This window comes from Grampus griseus (genome assembly GCF_964374135.1).
Source record: "Grampus griseus genome assembly, chromosome: 20".
In the NCBI taxonomy this organism is placed as follows: Eukaryota; Metazoa; Chordata; class Mammalia; order Artiodactyla; family Delphinidae; genus Grampus; species Grampus griseus.
The window spans coordinates 37,617,873-37,633,221 of NC_139014.1; the positions used below are offsets into that span (position 1 = coordinate 37,617,873).

A 15,349-nucleotide genomic window follows, 5' to 3' on the forward strand; every position below is an offset into this window, starting at 1 on the left:
CTGCCATTACTGAAGCTGCTGCTCTTGCTGGATCTGCTCCTCTCTCTGAGATCTGAGCCGCGAGTCAGGCCAAGCCGCCTGCAAACAAAGTGAAAAGAAGGCAGAGGTCAGAGGAGGCTACTGCCCTTGCTCTTCTGGGGCTGGAGCACAAAGCTGAGTGATCCAGCCCCTCTGTTAGTCCAAGGGAGCTGCGGAGATGGAAGAAGGAGGGAAGAGGGAAGGCAGGATGTTTGCTATAATTATTTTCATTGATCTGTCTACTTAGATCCCAAGTGCTGCAAAGCCATTGTGGCATTTAAGAAAAATAATTCAAGGTAAAAACACCTCTTCCTTCCTGGTCCCTCCTCCTTCATCAATACCACCTCAGCTTCCATCTTCCCTTTCACTCAGGCCACTGCCTCCCACCTCTTAGGTGGCCTGGGTCGCCTACAAGAGGCAGATGAAGGCAGGAACCTACCAATGGCAAAAAGCCTGGGCCCTGGAGTCTGCAGCCCTGGATTTGAGACTCCACTGCTCCCAGCTGGCTGGCTGGTGACCCCAGGCAGGTTGCCATCCCTCTCTGAGTTTTGGTTGCCCTATCTAGAAAATTAGGAGATAAACTGAACATGTAATGTCCTAATTTGGAACAAGTAGTCCAAGACTGGACCCCTTCTGAGGCAAAGGGACATGCCTACCACACCGTTTCCTGAAATTCTGGTTCTTGAGTGAATTTCTGATCTCCAGCGTTTGACCACAGAAGGACCCCCATACAACCATTTCTTGTTGTTTTCCAAGCCATGGTAGGTTCATCCTTCCTCTTCTCTGTCCTTGACTCATTGTGGGGCACCATTCAACCCATTATACAGAGAGGAAAAACTGAGGTGCTAAAGTGGTAATTATTGCTTCCTTGCTTTGCCCACCAACTACCTGCCTGACACTTGAAATCCATAGATTTGTACCCTGACAATGATTCTTCCCTAGAGGATTCTTGAGGAAATTGTAGCTCAGAGAGGTTAAAGCTGCCGCCTAAAGACACACAAGTAGAAAGTGGCAAAGCTGGACGCTGACTCGGGTCACTGTTGCTCTGGAGCCCACGGCTCCAGAGTGGGCTCCACTGACTCTCCCTGCCTCTCCACACCATGTCTAAGGCTGAGCCTAAACCCAGGCCTCCTGCCTTCCAGGGAGAAAAGCTCTAAGACACACCCTGACCCAGCAGAGAAAAAGGAGCAGGGAGGGAACTTGGTTGGGAAAACCCCCTCATTCAGGAAGTCTTCTGAGTGCTGCCAAGCCATCCCAGGCCATCAGGGGAAGATGTAATCAGGGTGACCGCACATGTTTCACGGACTCATTAAAGACCATGTTCTGGGGTAAATGATTGCTTTCCCCCAATCCTGCTGAAAAGAAAATCAATCGCCTCTTTGTAGATTTAGGACGGGATAGCTGGCAATTAGAAAACACTTCCCCAGGCAGGCTCTGGGGAAAGGGGTCTCTTTCCATCTCCCATTCATTCTATCAGTGACACCCCGGCTGAGCCTCCACGCTTGCAGGAGGCTGGGGATGTCCCGGGCCATGTCCAGGGACGTGGCTGAGGTCTCATTGGGTGCCCCGGGCTCTTGGTCCCATCTCAGCTGCTGAGGCTTCATCTGGGGGCCTCCACCCTCTCTCCCCATACCTCCACCCCCCATCCCTACCTCATCAGCTAATGGATTTTTCTCTGTACAGAGAGATTTACTAAACAACGGAACTAGGACGCATTAAGTCTGAGGGTTTGGAGGTTTGTTTTAGAGCAATTCTTGCCCGGAGAACTGGCTGCTGAAATTGAGATGCATTCTTCTCAGAAAATACTGATTTCAACTAGAAGCAAATCCAAGAACTCACTGCTCACTGGATTTAACTGCTGGCAGCTGGAGTTTGGACTGTGGGAGAGGTCACGAGGGGCTCCGCACCTGAGGCCTCGGAGATGAGGGCAATGAAGAATATTCAGTTAAGCAAGACCTGAAAACTCACCCCCAAATATACCAAACAGATGCTCACTTTGAGCTTGACAGTTACTCGTGTATATGACCAAAAGAGGAAAATGGACATCGTCCCGTATATACTGTAAGCACACCCAGTACACACAATCCCACACGAGTCTGAACTCATACACACAGGCACAGTGACAGACACATGGGCTTTATGCTTTCACCCCAAACTGGACCCCAGAGTTTTTTTCCTCCAGGAAGCTTTGCCCAACTACATCTATCTTTCCTCTCCTTTTCCATCAGAATTTTCAGCAACCCAGAAATGCCTGTGCATATATGTCTTCTCTTCTTAGCATTGTTCTGCATTGCTTCTGTTTCTCCCAAAAAGTTCCCAGGGACTAGAACCACATCTATATCTTCAGCATCTCGCACAGCACCTAAGGTCCACAGTGGAAAGAGCTTGGGACATTTAGAAATGAAATTAGTCAAGCTAAGATCTTGATCCAGTTCAGGAACCTTCTAGTTGTGGGGTCTGGGCAAAAGCTTTTCCTCTCTGGGCCTCGGTTTTCTTATTTCTAAAAAGTAGAGAAATAGGATTAGACTAGATAGATTTGGAGAATTTTCTCAGCTACTTAAAATAGAACAGAGCCATTGTGGTTCTTAGTTCTAGAAAATGACCCCCCGCCACCAAGCTTCTCAATACTTGGCAGAGGTTCTTGGATGGAGTAACCTGAAAGCAACCCTCTCCTTTCAGTCCCTGAGACGAGGGAGCAAAGTTCTGGGGATGCATGGCAATTTAATACAAAGAAGAGAGGCAACAATTTTGATAAGAGATTTGAGCTCTTCAGTAAAGAAAATATAGAGATGGCAATGTCCAGGAGGAAAAAAAAATTCCCCTCCACCCTTCTTGGTTCTTCTGGTTGGTCTAAGAATTAAAATGCCATAAGACAGATTAATAGGAGAAAGTCAAATTTAATTATGTACATACAGGGAATCCACACATGAGAGATTCCAAAGACAGTCAGGTCAGATGAGGTATATATGTCACCCTAGACTAAGGAAAAGGGTGTAGGGGTCTGGGACTTCAAAAGGAAGGAAGGCAATTCATAGGAAGATGAAAAAAAGTAAACGTTGGTAAACAAATGTTTGCCGCACTATAGAGACGATGGGACACGGAGAGGACTTTGATCAAACATGCCTTGCTAAGTTTCCCCCAGGCTACCACACCTATAGCTCATATTCTTTGTAGATATCTCTGGCGGTAGCTCACTTCCTAGACCAGGACATTTACGCAATTAAGGGGGAGGTAAAAGGAAAGACTTCCTGAGTTTTCTGTTTCTTAAAAACAATCAGCCTGAAATAATCCCCATGCCAAAGAGACACATTTGGGTCCTACACCACAATATACCTGCTAGCGTGGCTACACAATCTTTTTAAACTGACGGTATGAAATGCTGACGAGGATTGGAACTTTCATATACTGCTGATAGGAAAACAAAACGTATAGCCACTGTGGAAAGCAATTCGGCAGTTGCTTATAAAGTTAAACAGGCTTACCACATGACCCGGTAATCCTAGTCCTAGGTATTTACCCAAGAAAAAATGAAAACTTACGTTCACACAAAAACCTGCACTTAATGTTTTAGAGCACCTTTCTTAGTAATTGCCAAAACTGGGAACAATTTGAATATCCTTCAGTGGGTGAATGGATAAACAAAATGTGGTATATCCATATAATGGAACTCAACAATAAAAAAGAATAAACAATTGACACGTGACAATATCATAGATGCACTTGCATTTTGCTAAGTGAAAGAAACCTGACTCAAAAGGCTATATACTGTATGCTTCCATTTATATGACTTTCTAGAAAAGGGAAACTACAAGGATGGATAACACACCAATGATTGCCAAGGGTGGTGGGGAGGAGAGGAGAGCAAACAAGAGAATTTGGGCTGTGACAGAACTATTCTGTGTCAAGATCGTGGTGATGAATACATGACACTCTGAACTTGCCAAAACCCATAGAACTGTATGCTACAAAGAGAAAACTCTTCTGTGTGTAAACTTAAAAATAACTTTTTAAAATGAAAACAAAAAGCTAAAGGAAATTGCTAACATGACCACTTTGACATAGCTCTGTTAAAATGGTGACATCAAATTGGCCCCGTCAGACAGATGAATAGATAAAGATGTGGTACATATATACAATGGAATACTACTCAGCCATAAAAAAGAACAAAATAATGCCCTTTGCAGCAACATGGATGCAACTAGAGGTTATCATAGTAAGTGAAGTAAGCCAGAAAGAGAAAGACAAATACCATATGATATCATTTATATATGGAATCTAAAATATGACACAAATGAACCTATCTGTGAAACAGAAACAGAATCATGACATAGAGAACAGACTGGTGGTTGCCAAGGGGTAGGGAGGTGGGAGAGGGATGGAGTGGAAGGTGGGGATTAGCAGATGTAAGCTTTTATATATAAAATGGATAAACGACAAGATCCTACTCTAAAGCCCAGAGAACTATATTCAATATCCTTTGATAAACCATAATGGAAAAGAATATTTTTAAAAAAGAATGTGTATTTATGTATGACTGAATCACTTTGCTGTACAGCAGAAATTAACACAATATGGTAAATCAACTATACTTCAATTAAAAAAATTTTTTTTTAATTGGCCCCGTCAAACCATTAAGCTTCAGCCCCCCTCTTCCCTCCATCCCTGTGCATCTGGGATAGAGATGGGAAATTTTTCAGGGGAGCAAAGAAATGATCAAAGTTTCCTACTCTCCCCTTCAACTTCTTTCATGTCCCCTGTAAGCAGTCCTTGGCAGTCAGGCAGAAGCAGGTGCATCTTTGGGGATGGAGAATCCTTCTGTTGTGGCAGCCCAAGCATGCTTGGGGCAGCCACAGAGGCAGCAGAAGTAGAGCTGGCTGAGCAGGCCTGGAGGGCAAGGGGACCTCTGGGTTTCCTTCTACTTTGCCCGGCCTGAAATCCAGGGCAGACAGGCAGACAATGGGCCACGGCAGAAGCCCAGGTGGAAGGAGAGGAAAAAGGAATCCCCTATAAGCTCCTGTGGTGGAGGAGAAAGAGGAAAAGAAAGAGGTGAGGGAGATGCACGGTGTTGGTGTCCATGCACCAACCTGATCAGCCAGTTCCATCTTTCCACTCACTGGTAGGACCTTAAGCAAATAGCTGGTTGCCAGTTAAAGTGGGTTATGTTTTCCCTTAGCTTCTTCATCTGTAAAGATGGAAAAATAATCGTACCTACCCTAGAAGCTTATTGAGACTATTGAGTTAATATTCACTCATTCACTCAACGGATATTTATTCCTCATCTATTATGTACATGTCACTGTCTTATGTGCTTAGGATAGAGATTAAAAATTCTTATTTTCATGGGCTTGGCATTGTAGGGAGCAGAGACAGATAGTCACAAAGGGTGACTATGTAATATGGTAGGTGGTGGAAATGCTATGAAGAAAAGAGGCTAGAAATTGACAGGAAGAGCGGTCTCTCCTATGCAGAATGATCAGGGAAGGGAAGACCTGCTGAGGAGGTGGCATTTGAGCAGAGACCTGGAGGAAGTGAGAGAGTGGCATGGGGAGGGGAACATCCCATGCAGAGGGAAGAGCATGGGCAGAGGCTCTGAGGCAGCAGTGTGCTTGTCAAAAGCCAGGGTGGCTAGAGCAAAGGGAAAAGGGTAATGAGATCTGAGAAGCAGTGAGGGACCAGGTGATGAGGGGCTTGATGACCACTGTGCGTGCTTTATCTTTTATTCAGAGTGAGATGAAAAGACATTGACAGCCTTTGAGGAGTGACATGATCTGACTCGTGTTTTAAAAGGATCTCTCTGGACAGCTTGTAAAAAAAAATAGACGGTAGAGCAGCAGGCATGAAGGTCAGTTGGGAAGTTATTGAGTAACGTAGAGGAGAGATGATGGTAGTTTGAACAAATAGAAACACATATATGGTACTCGAGCCAAGCCCGGCACAAGGAAAGTGCTCAGTCAGTGTTACCTATAATTATTATTGCTAGTATCATCAAGTTCACCATCACTGTCAAGAGTATAGAGTCAGGGAGACCCCAACACAGCCCTTGTCCCTGGACAGAACGAACACAAGACCCTGCTGGACCCCATGTGGAGCTGTGTGAACCTGCGGGACCCAGAGCCTTCGGGCAAAGGTTCCCCATTGTCCCTGTGTCTCTCTCTCAATCTGTCCCCTGAGAGAAGTGACAGGGCTTTTTGACACTACATTTGTTTGGGGAAAGAACTAAATGGAGAAAGGCTGGAGGCATAGAGCTCTTGAGGATGGGAAAGCAAATGAGAAGAGCTCAGGCCTAGCAGCACAGGTTGGTCCTGTCTCTATCTGATGATCTCATTTCGTCCTCAAAATGTGTCCAGAAGTAGATAGTTTATCTCCAGTCCTCAGATGAGAAAAGCGAGCCCTAGAAAAGCCAATTATCCAGGATTAGTGATAGAAGTGGTGTCTGACGGCAGGGTGGGGTTGTTGGTCTCTCAGACACCCCTGCTCCCCGGGGCGCAGCTCAGCCTCCCCAGGTTGGGTGTGTACATTCTCTGATGTAGATCCAAAAGCCCCCTTCAGGACTCAAACCGCAGGTCATGCTGAGAGCTTCTCCATCTTTGGATCTCCAATCCATGGAATCAACCAGCTCTGAAATCACTCTTTCTTCTGCTCCATTGTTTACAAAGGTAAGATTTTTTTTCTTTGTCATAGAAAACCGTAGATCACCAAGAAGTTTCATCTGTCTTGACTGTTGCTTTTTGCAAATGTATGACTGACTTGTTCTTACCTGGTAGAATTTTCCAAATGTATCTCAGGGAAAGCCATCTATCTGTGCCAAGCAATTTGACCTCCTAGAACATTGCTGGACTTTCTGTTCTCACCAAAAAAAAAAAAAAAAAAAAAGAAAGAAAAGAAAACTCATCAAAGCCTTGGTCTCTGTGAAACATCATGTATAACTATGTCAAAAGAAATCCAGTATCCTTGGAGGAAAGGCTAATTCTCAGAGCAGGACAGGAAAAAGTACAAGATAAGCCAGACATCTTTATACCAGAAACAAGGAAGCTATCAAACATTATCAAAGATTATGGGATTTGTGTCAAAATGACTCAGGAGCCAACTTGAATAGGCTCCTACTGGTCAAAGCTGGTGTAATTTAAGCATCAATGAGGACAGTTCACTATATTAAAACACATAAAAATGTTTAAATTCGTGAGTTTATAATGATACTCAAGAAATAAAATAAACTGTCAGCTCCGGAGGATGCTAAGGAACAAACTCATTCTTTTGAAAACTGGCAAATAAAGGGAAAGAAGCAAACATTTATCCTGCCTTTTCTATACAAATGGTGCCACTTGTAACAAAATACTTAATGAGGAGAAATGTATCTTAATAGAATTGTTGTGGCTGGCAAATGAAGAGTGAATAACTGCTGTATCATTTTGTAAAAACTGATGGATTAGTCGATGTAGGCAAGGGTCATGGGAAGCCACGTGACCAAAAGGCAACTAGATATTGACACCTCTTGTTAGAAGAACACAAAGACCAAAATAAATCAAGCCTTAACCTGATCAAGCCTCCAGACCTACCTAACTGCCAGTTGACAGGTAATTTAAGGACAGAGGAACACACCAAATGGCACCATAGTATTCAGCAAAATCAGATTGTGGAAAAATCTACAGGACAAAGGACACAGTTTCTTTGAAACATAAATTTCAGGAGGGGGAAAAAAAAGATTGGATGCAGAAACTATAGATTAAAGGATACTTAAGAGACTTATCCATTGACCAAAATACACAGACTTTACTGGAACCTGACAAAAATAAGCAAAGTGCAAAAAAAAAAAAAAAAGTTTATGAGAAATCAAGGAAATTTCAATACTGATTAGGTTTTTAATGAAATTAAGGAATTAACATTTGCTTTGGGGGTATGCACCAATTAGCTATTGCTGAGTAACAAACCACCCCGAAATTTAGTGGCTTAAGTCAACAACTGTTTTGTGTGTTCATGATTTTGTGAGTCACCAGTTTGGGCAGGTATCAGCTGGGACGGCTCAGATCTGTCCCACCCAATGTGGTCGGATCACTCCTATGTATGGACTCAACGGAACCAGCTCTGCCTCTCCCTTTCTCTCACTCCAGGTGGCCTCTCATTTTCAGGGGGCTGGGCTGTGGGCCTTTTCATATGGTGGCAGAAGCATTGGCAGCAACAGCAAGAAAGGGAAGGCCCCCATGAGCAAGTGCTTTCTGGGCTTCTGCCTTGCACCATGTTTGTCATTGTCCCATTGGCCAAAGAAAGTCCCATTGTCAAGCCCAGAGTCAGTGTAGGGGGAGAATTCACAAAGGCATAAACACTGAGAGCTGTGGTTCATTGGCGCTCATGCTGTAACCAGTGTGAGAGTGGTCATATAGGTATGGTTTTAAAAGAGCATTTATCATCTAGAAATAAATATTAAATATATTTATGTGTATAAATATATCTTTAATATGGCATATTACAATATCTCCATATAAAATGATATGCTTCAGGACTTCCCTGGTGGCAAAGTGGTTAAGAATCCGCCTGCCAATGCAGGGGACACGGGTTCGAGCCCTGGTCCGGGAAGATCCCACATGCCGCGGAGCAACTAAGCCCATGCGCCACAACTACTGAACCTGTGCTGGAGCCTGTGAGCCACAACTACTGAGCCCACGCACCACAACTACTGAAGCCTGCATGCCTAGAGCCCATGCTCCACAGCAAGAGAAGCCACCACAACGAGAAGCCCACACACTGCAACAAAGAGTAGCCCCCACTCACCGCAACTAGAGAAAGCCCGCACACAGCAATGAAGACCCAATGCAGGCAAAAATAAAATATAAATAAATAAATAAATTTATTAAGCAAATGATACACTTCAAAGTAATCGGGGATGGGGCAGAGGGAGTGGGTCGGTGTAGAGATGAAATAAGCTTGGCCATGAGTTTATTGGTTTATTGAAGCTGATTGATGAGTATATGATGGGCTATTGTATTATTATTGTCTCTTGTATATGGCTGAAATTTTTAATGATATCAAATTCTCTTTTAAATGACTGTTCAACTTCCAATGCTAGGAGGACCCAAGGAAGACAAAGGCACCCTCATTTTTGTAGCTTCTTCCAAATATCGTGTCTTGCTTCCCAAGGTAATGAGGAGTGAGGCAGCACCAGGGGAGCTTTTCTACACCCTCTGCTTCCTTCCCCTCTCTGGAGAGTCACGTGAGACTGCACAGCTTGCAAAAGCAACATGGTGAGTGAACAACTCGGTCAGCCCAGGCGTACACTATACCTATGATTTTAGTTATTAGCATTCACTTTTTTTCCCAGGTTATTTTGGTACTTAGGACATGGACCTATTGTGGATGACAAATTGCAAACCACTGCAATTATTAACCAAAAGAAGAATGAGAGAATGAGGACTCAGGAGCCATAAGGAGAGTGGGGGTTAGAGGCAGGGGTCTCTACTAACAGGAAGTTAATAGGGGAGGGGAAGAGGAAAGAAGATGAGCCCCATCCAACTGGGATCAACCAACATTCACCACATACGTAATGGATACTCAACATTTGTCTAGATGGAAAAAGGAAAAAATGTTCAATTGGATGCTATTCATCCCCTTAAAGTGTTCACCATCATTTATTCACTCCAAACACTTATTGAGTGCCTACTGCATGCCAGCCTCTATTTGATGCTAGATGAGAATAAAAAGATGATTTAAGATACTTTTCCAATCGGTATTAATGAGGACGATTCCAGTTGTAATAATACTTTACAATTCAAGTCAGCTTCAGCAGAAAAGAGAACTTATTGGCTCATGTAACTAGAAAGTCTAGGGGTGGCTTCAGGCACATCCAAGTGCTCCAACGATGTTGCCAGGAACCTGTCTCTCTCCATCTCTTGGATCCGCTTCCTTCTGCGTGGACATCATTCCCAGACAAACTTTCCCACCAGCAGCAACAAGTTTACATCCTACCACGTTGGCAGCAAAAGTCCCGGGATTGGGTCTCCCTGGAACAGATTGGCCCAGCGCCCATTCCTGGTCAGGGAGAAGGAATGTTCAGATGGGCCAGGCCTAGACTGTGGGTCTCGCTCTGTGACTGGGGAAGAGGCCGGACCTACTTAGCAACACAGCCAGAGAGAGGAGAAAGTTCCCCAAAGGATATTCACAGTGTGGCCAACTGGAGGAAGAAGAGAGGGTGGAGGTTGGCCTAGCAAAGCAATCGATATTCTCCAGGGCCTTAGAGTCATTCATCCACTCACTCCTTCACTCGATAAATCTTCACTGAGTGCATGTTGTGTTCCAGACTCTATTCTAGGTGCTGGAGATACAACTTTGACCAAGACAAAGTCACTGCGATTGTGTTCTAGAAGTGAAGACAGAAAACAAAGATGTCAACAATACATTTTTATTTCAATTCAGATCCTGATTTCCCACGAAGCGAATAACAATGGAGACGCTTCATGAGGGACCAGCGGGGAAGGCTCACTGCGAAGGTTTGTTAAAGCTGAGGCGTGGAGGCTGAAAGGAGCCTTGAGCATCCCATGTGCATATCGGGAGAGTAGACAGACTCCCTACCCTGCAGTACAGCAAGTGCTCTGTAAAATACAGACATAATCCCTCCCTTGGGACATCAGGAAGGAAGCAACTAAGTCCTCTGGAGGGGCTTGGGGGAGGGCAAGCACAGGGAGGGGTTAGAACGCTTTGCACAGACATTTAAACCAAGTCTTGTATGAGTAGATACAAGGTAGGACACGAAAGAGAGAAAGAGAATTAGAGGCAAGGGGATCAGGGACGTTTGAGGAAGAGTGAAGCTCCGTCTAGTGGACACCCTGGAGTGACAAGAGGAGAGAGGCTGGGCTCACCTGTTGCGATGGTTAACAAGGCCTTGATTGCCCCCATCCACAGGTAATGAGTCTGAGGGATACAGAGGTCAGATCCAAGCTTGAGTTCCTTGTGTAGCCAAACAAGACTCTGCACCTCGAGAGAAATCTGAAGGGCTTCACGGAGGAGGGGACTTTTCAGCTGTGTTTTGAATGAATGAATCTCCCTCCTCTTTATCCCCCAACAACTACCACATCTTTATGAAGCAAGATAGAGGGCGAGCAGAAGCACCAAGCAGAATAAGGCATGACCTCTGACCTCAGCTTGCTGGCTGTGGAGTTGGCCAACAGACCACGGGTGAGACTCACCTTGACTCTGCACTGGAACGAGGCTTGAATATGATCTAGCGCACCCCATAATTTTCTAACTGGGGCACTGAGGTTCTGAGACAACAGGTGCCTTGAACAAGGTCACACAGAACTGAGACCAGACTCACAGCCGCTCCCCCTGCTTCTGCGCAAATGAGGGTTTTACTCCTGGGACCCTCCACCTTGAGGTCCTGTTTCTACCCCCAGGACCCCCTTTGCAAGTCCAGGTTGTTTCTAACATGTGAAGAAGGTGTGGAAACTCCCCAGCCTTTCCTTCCCCAAGTCCAGTTCCTCCAACTTGACCCTGATGTCTCAGGGTCAGACTCTTCCCTTCCACCTCCAGTGTGTCAGTCAGCCTCACAGTGCGGTGCCATGGTCGGGACTCCAGTTGCCCACAGAGAGGACAGGATCATCACCGCCTTTACCCTGAGCAGTCCAGCATCTCAACCGAGGGCCCCGTTCGGAGAAGCAGCAGCTGACCACAGCTCTCCCAGAGTCATTTGTGGCAGCCAGAGATTCCTCCAGGAAGCCCTCTAGGGAGGCTACTGGTGGACTGCATGGGGCTGGCAGTGGGCAGGGGACTTAGGAGTGGGCTGGGGGAGGGAAGCTGCGATGGCCAGAGACGTGAACCTGGGCCCTTCCCTCCCTCAGCCCTGGCCACCGTGCCCACCTCTGCCCTTTCTCAAGTGGTTGCTTCGAGAAATGCATGGAATCAGCGGAGCACTCTGCAAGGAGCCAGGAGGCCGCAGCCCAGGCTGCTCTGATGCAGCTCACCACAGAAACTTGGGCCACTTGGTCTGCTTCTCTGGGCCTCCCTTCCCTCATCTTGAAACGGGATGCCTACATGTTTACACACATGCATTTCTCTTAGGCAGTGCTGACAACGATGCTGGTTGCTGAAGGCCACCCCGAAACTTCCCAAAGGCCGTCAGTTATCATGATGAAAATCGCATGTTTACAATATTTGAAGACTTTTAAAAATCATTACCAAATTCCTTATCAGTAATGTGTTAAGGGCAAGGACCATGTCTTATGTATAGTTTTAACTCTCGTTATAGTCTCTGGGAAATAGTAAGTATTCAGATGTCATTTAAGTAATCTGAATGCCTATTTTCTCTATATAATTCATTCGTGACCCACCTCTGGCCCCAGAATCTGTGATACTCCTGGAGTGTACCAGTTTACACACACACACACACACACACACACACACACACACACACACACATATATAAAACCAACAGGAATTCATGAACTGTCCTGACTAAAGACAGAGTACCCATTAGTCAGTCGGTGGCTAGTAAACATGAGAATATACTCAACCACATTACAGGAAAAAAGCGAAAAAGAAAAGAAGAAAATGACACTATTTAATAGTACAAGATACTATTTTTCATCTATCAGAGGGTCAAAAATTCAAAAAGTCAGTAATACTCAGTGAAGGAGAATATAAGGAATCTGGCACTATTACATTCTGCTTTGGAGAACATAATTTGATGTCGCCTTTTTGGAGGGTAAGTTGGTAATGTCTTTTTTTTTTTTTTTTAAAACATCTTTATTGAGGTATAATTGCTTTACAATGGTGTGTTAGTTTCTGCTTTATAACAAAGTGAATCAGTCATACATAAACATATGTTCCCATATGTCTTCCCTCTTGCGTCTCCCTCCCTCCCACCCTCCCTATCTCACCCCTCCAGGCTGTCACAAAGCACCAAGCCAATATCCCTGTGCCATGGGGCTGCTTCCCACTAGCTATCTACCTTACTACGTTTGTTAGTGTGTATATGTCCATGACTCTCTCTCGCCCTGTCACAGCTCACCCTTCCCCCTCCCCATAACCTCAAGTCCGTTCTCTAGGAGGTCTGCGTCTTTATTCCTGCCTTACCCCTAGGTTCTTCATGACATTTTTTTTTTCTTAAATTCCATATATATGTGTTAGCATACGGTATTTGTCTTTTTCTTTCTGACTTACTTCACTCTGTATGACAGACTCTAGGTCTATCCACCTCATTACAAATAGCTCAATTTCATTTCTTTTTATGGCTGAGTAATATTCCATTCTATATATGTGCCACATCTTCTTTATCCATTCATCCGATGATGGGCACTTAGGTTGTTTCCATCTCTGGGCTATTGTAAATAAAGCTGCAATGAACATTTTGGTACATGACTCTTTTTGAATTTTGGTTTTCTCAGGGTATATGCCCAGTAGTGGGATTGCTGGGTCATATGGTAGTTCTATTTGTAGTTTTTTAAGGAACCTCCATACTGTTCTCCACAGTGGCTGAACCAATTCACATTCCCACCAGCAGTGCAAGAGTGTTCCCTTTTCTCCACACCCTCTCCAGCATTTATTGTTTCTAGATTTTTTGATGATGGCCATTCTGAATGGTGTGAGATGATATCTCATTGTAGTTTTGATTTGCATTTCTCTAATGATTAATGATGTTGAGCATTCTTTCATGTGTTTGTTGGCAATCTGTGTATCTTCTTGGAGAAATGTCTATTTAGGCCTTCTGCCTATTTTTGGATTGGGTTGTTTGTTTTATTGATATTGAGAGGCATGAGCTACTTGTATATTTTGGAGATTAATCGTTTGTCAGTTTCTTCATTTGCAAATATTTTCTCCCATTCTGAGGGTTGTCTTTTGGTCTTGTTTAGGGTTTCCTTTGCTGTGCAAAAGCTTTGAAGTTTCATTAGGTCCCATTTGTTTATTTTTGTTTTTATTTCCATTACTCTAGGAGGTGGGTCAGAAAGGATCTTGCTGTGATTTATGTCATAGAGTGTTCTGCCTATGTTTTCCTCTAAGAGTTTGATAGTTTCTGGCCTTACATTTAGGTCTTTAATCCATTTTGAGCTTATTTTTGTGTGTGGTGTTAGGGAGTGATCTAATCTCATACTTTTACATGTACCTGTCCAGTTTTCCCAGCACCACTTATTGAAGAGGCTGTCCTTTCTCCACTGTACATTCCTGCCACCTTTATCAAAGATAAGGTGTCCATATGTGCATGGGTTTATCTCTGGGCTTTCTATCCTGTTCCATTGATCTATCTTTTTGTTTTTGTGCCAGTACCATACCGTCTTGATAAATGTAGCTTTGTAGTAGAGTCTGAAGTCAGGGAGCCTGATTCCTCCAGTTCCTTTTTTCGTTCTCAAGATTGCTTTGGCTATTCGGGGTCTTTTGTGTTTCCATACAAATTGCAAAATTTTTTGTTCTAGTTCTGTGAAAAATGCCAGTGGTAGTTTGAAAGGGATTGCACTGAATCTATAGATTGCTTTGGGTAGTAGAATCATTTTCACAATGTTGATTCTTCCAATCCAAGAACATGGTATATCTCTCCATCTATTTGTATCATCTTTAATTTCTTTCATCAGTGTCTTATAATTTTCTGCATACAGGTCTTTTGTCTCCTTAGGTAGGTTTATTCCTAGATATTTTATTCTTTTTGTTGCAATGGTAAATGGGAGTGGTTTCTTGATTTCACTTTCAGATTTTTCATCATTAGTATATAGGAATGTCAGAGATTTCTGTGCATTAATTTTGTATCCTGCCACTTTACCAAATTCATTGATTAGCTCTAGTAGTTTTCTGGTAGCATCTTTAGGATTCTCTATGTATAGGATCATGTCATCTGCAAACAGTGACAGCTTTACTTCTTCTTTTCCGATTTGGATTCCTTTTATTTCCTTTTCTTCTCTGATTGCTGTGGCTAAAACTTCCAAAACTATGTTGAATAAGAGTGGTGAGAGTGGGCAACCTTGTCTTGTTCCTGATCTTAGTGGAAATGCTTTCAGTTTTTCACCATTGAGGATGATGTTTGCTGTGGGCTTGTCATATATGGCCTTTATTATGTTGAGGTAGGTTCCCTCTATGCCTACTTTCTGCAGGGTTTTTATCATAAATGGGTGTTGAATTTTGTCAAAAGCTTTCTCTGCATCTATTGAGATGATCATATGGTTTTTCTCCTTCAATTTGTTAATATGGTTTATCACATTGATAGATTTGCGTATATTGAAGAATCCTTGCATTCCTGGAATAAACCCCACTTGATCATGGTGTATGATCCTTTTAATGTGCTGTTGGATTCTGTTTGCTAGTATTTTGTTGAGGATTTTTGCATCTATGTTCATCAGTGATATTGGCCTGTAGTTTTCTT

At 43.8% G+C, this 15,349-nt stretch overlaps 1 protein-coding gene across 1 annotated transcript in view; it reads right to left on the reverse strand.

Annotated features, from left to right (window-relative positions):
* Positions 1-6: 6 nt before the first annotated feature.
* Positions 7-15,349, reverse strand: part of LOC309838368 (AP-1 complex subunit beta-1-like) — a gene marked incomplete at its 3' end in the record, with an annotated part of 82,416 nt that continues 67,073 nt past the window's right edge. The window contains 1 exon segment of the mRNA XM_082679437.1: positions 7-78. Coding sequence (XP_082535563.1) covers positions 7-78 — 72 coding nt within the window.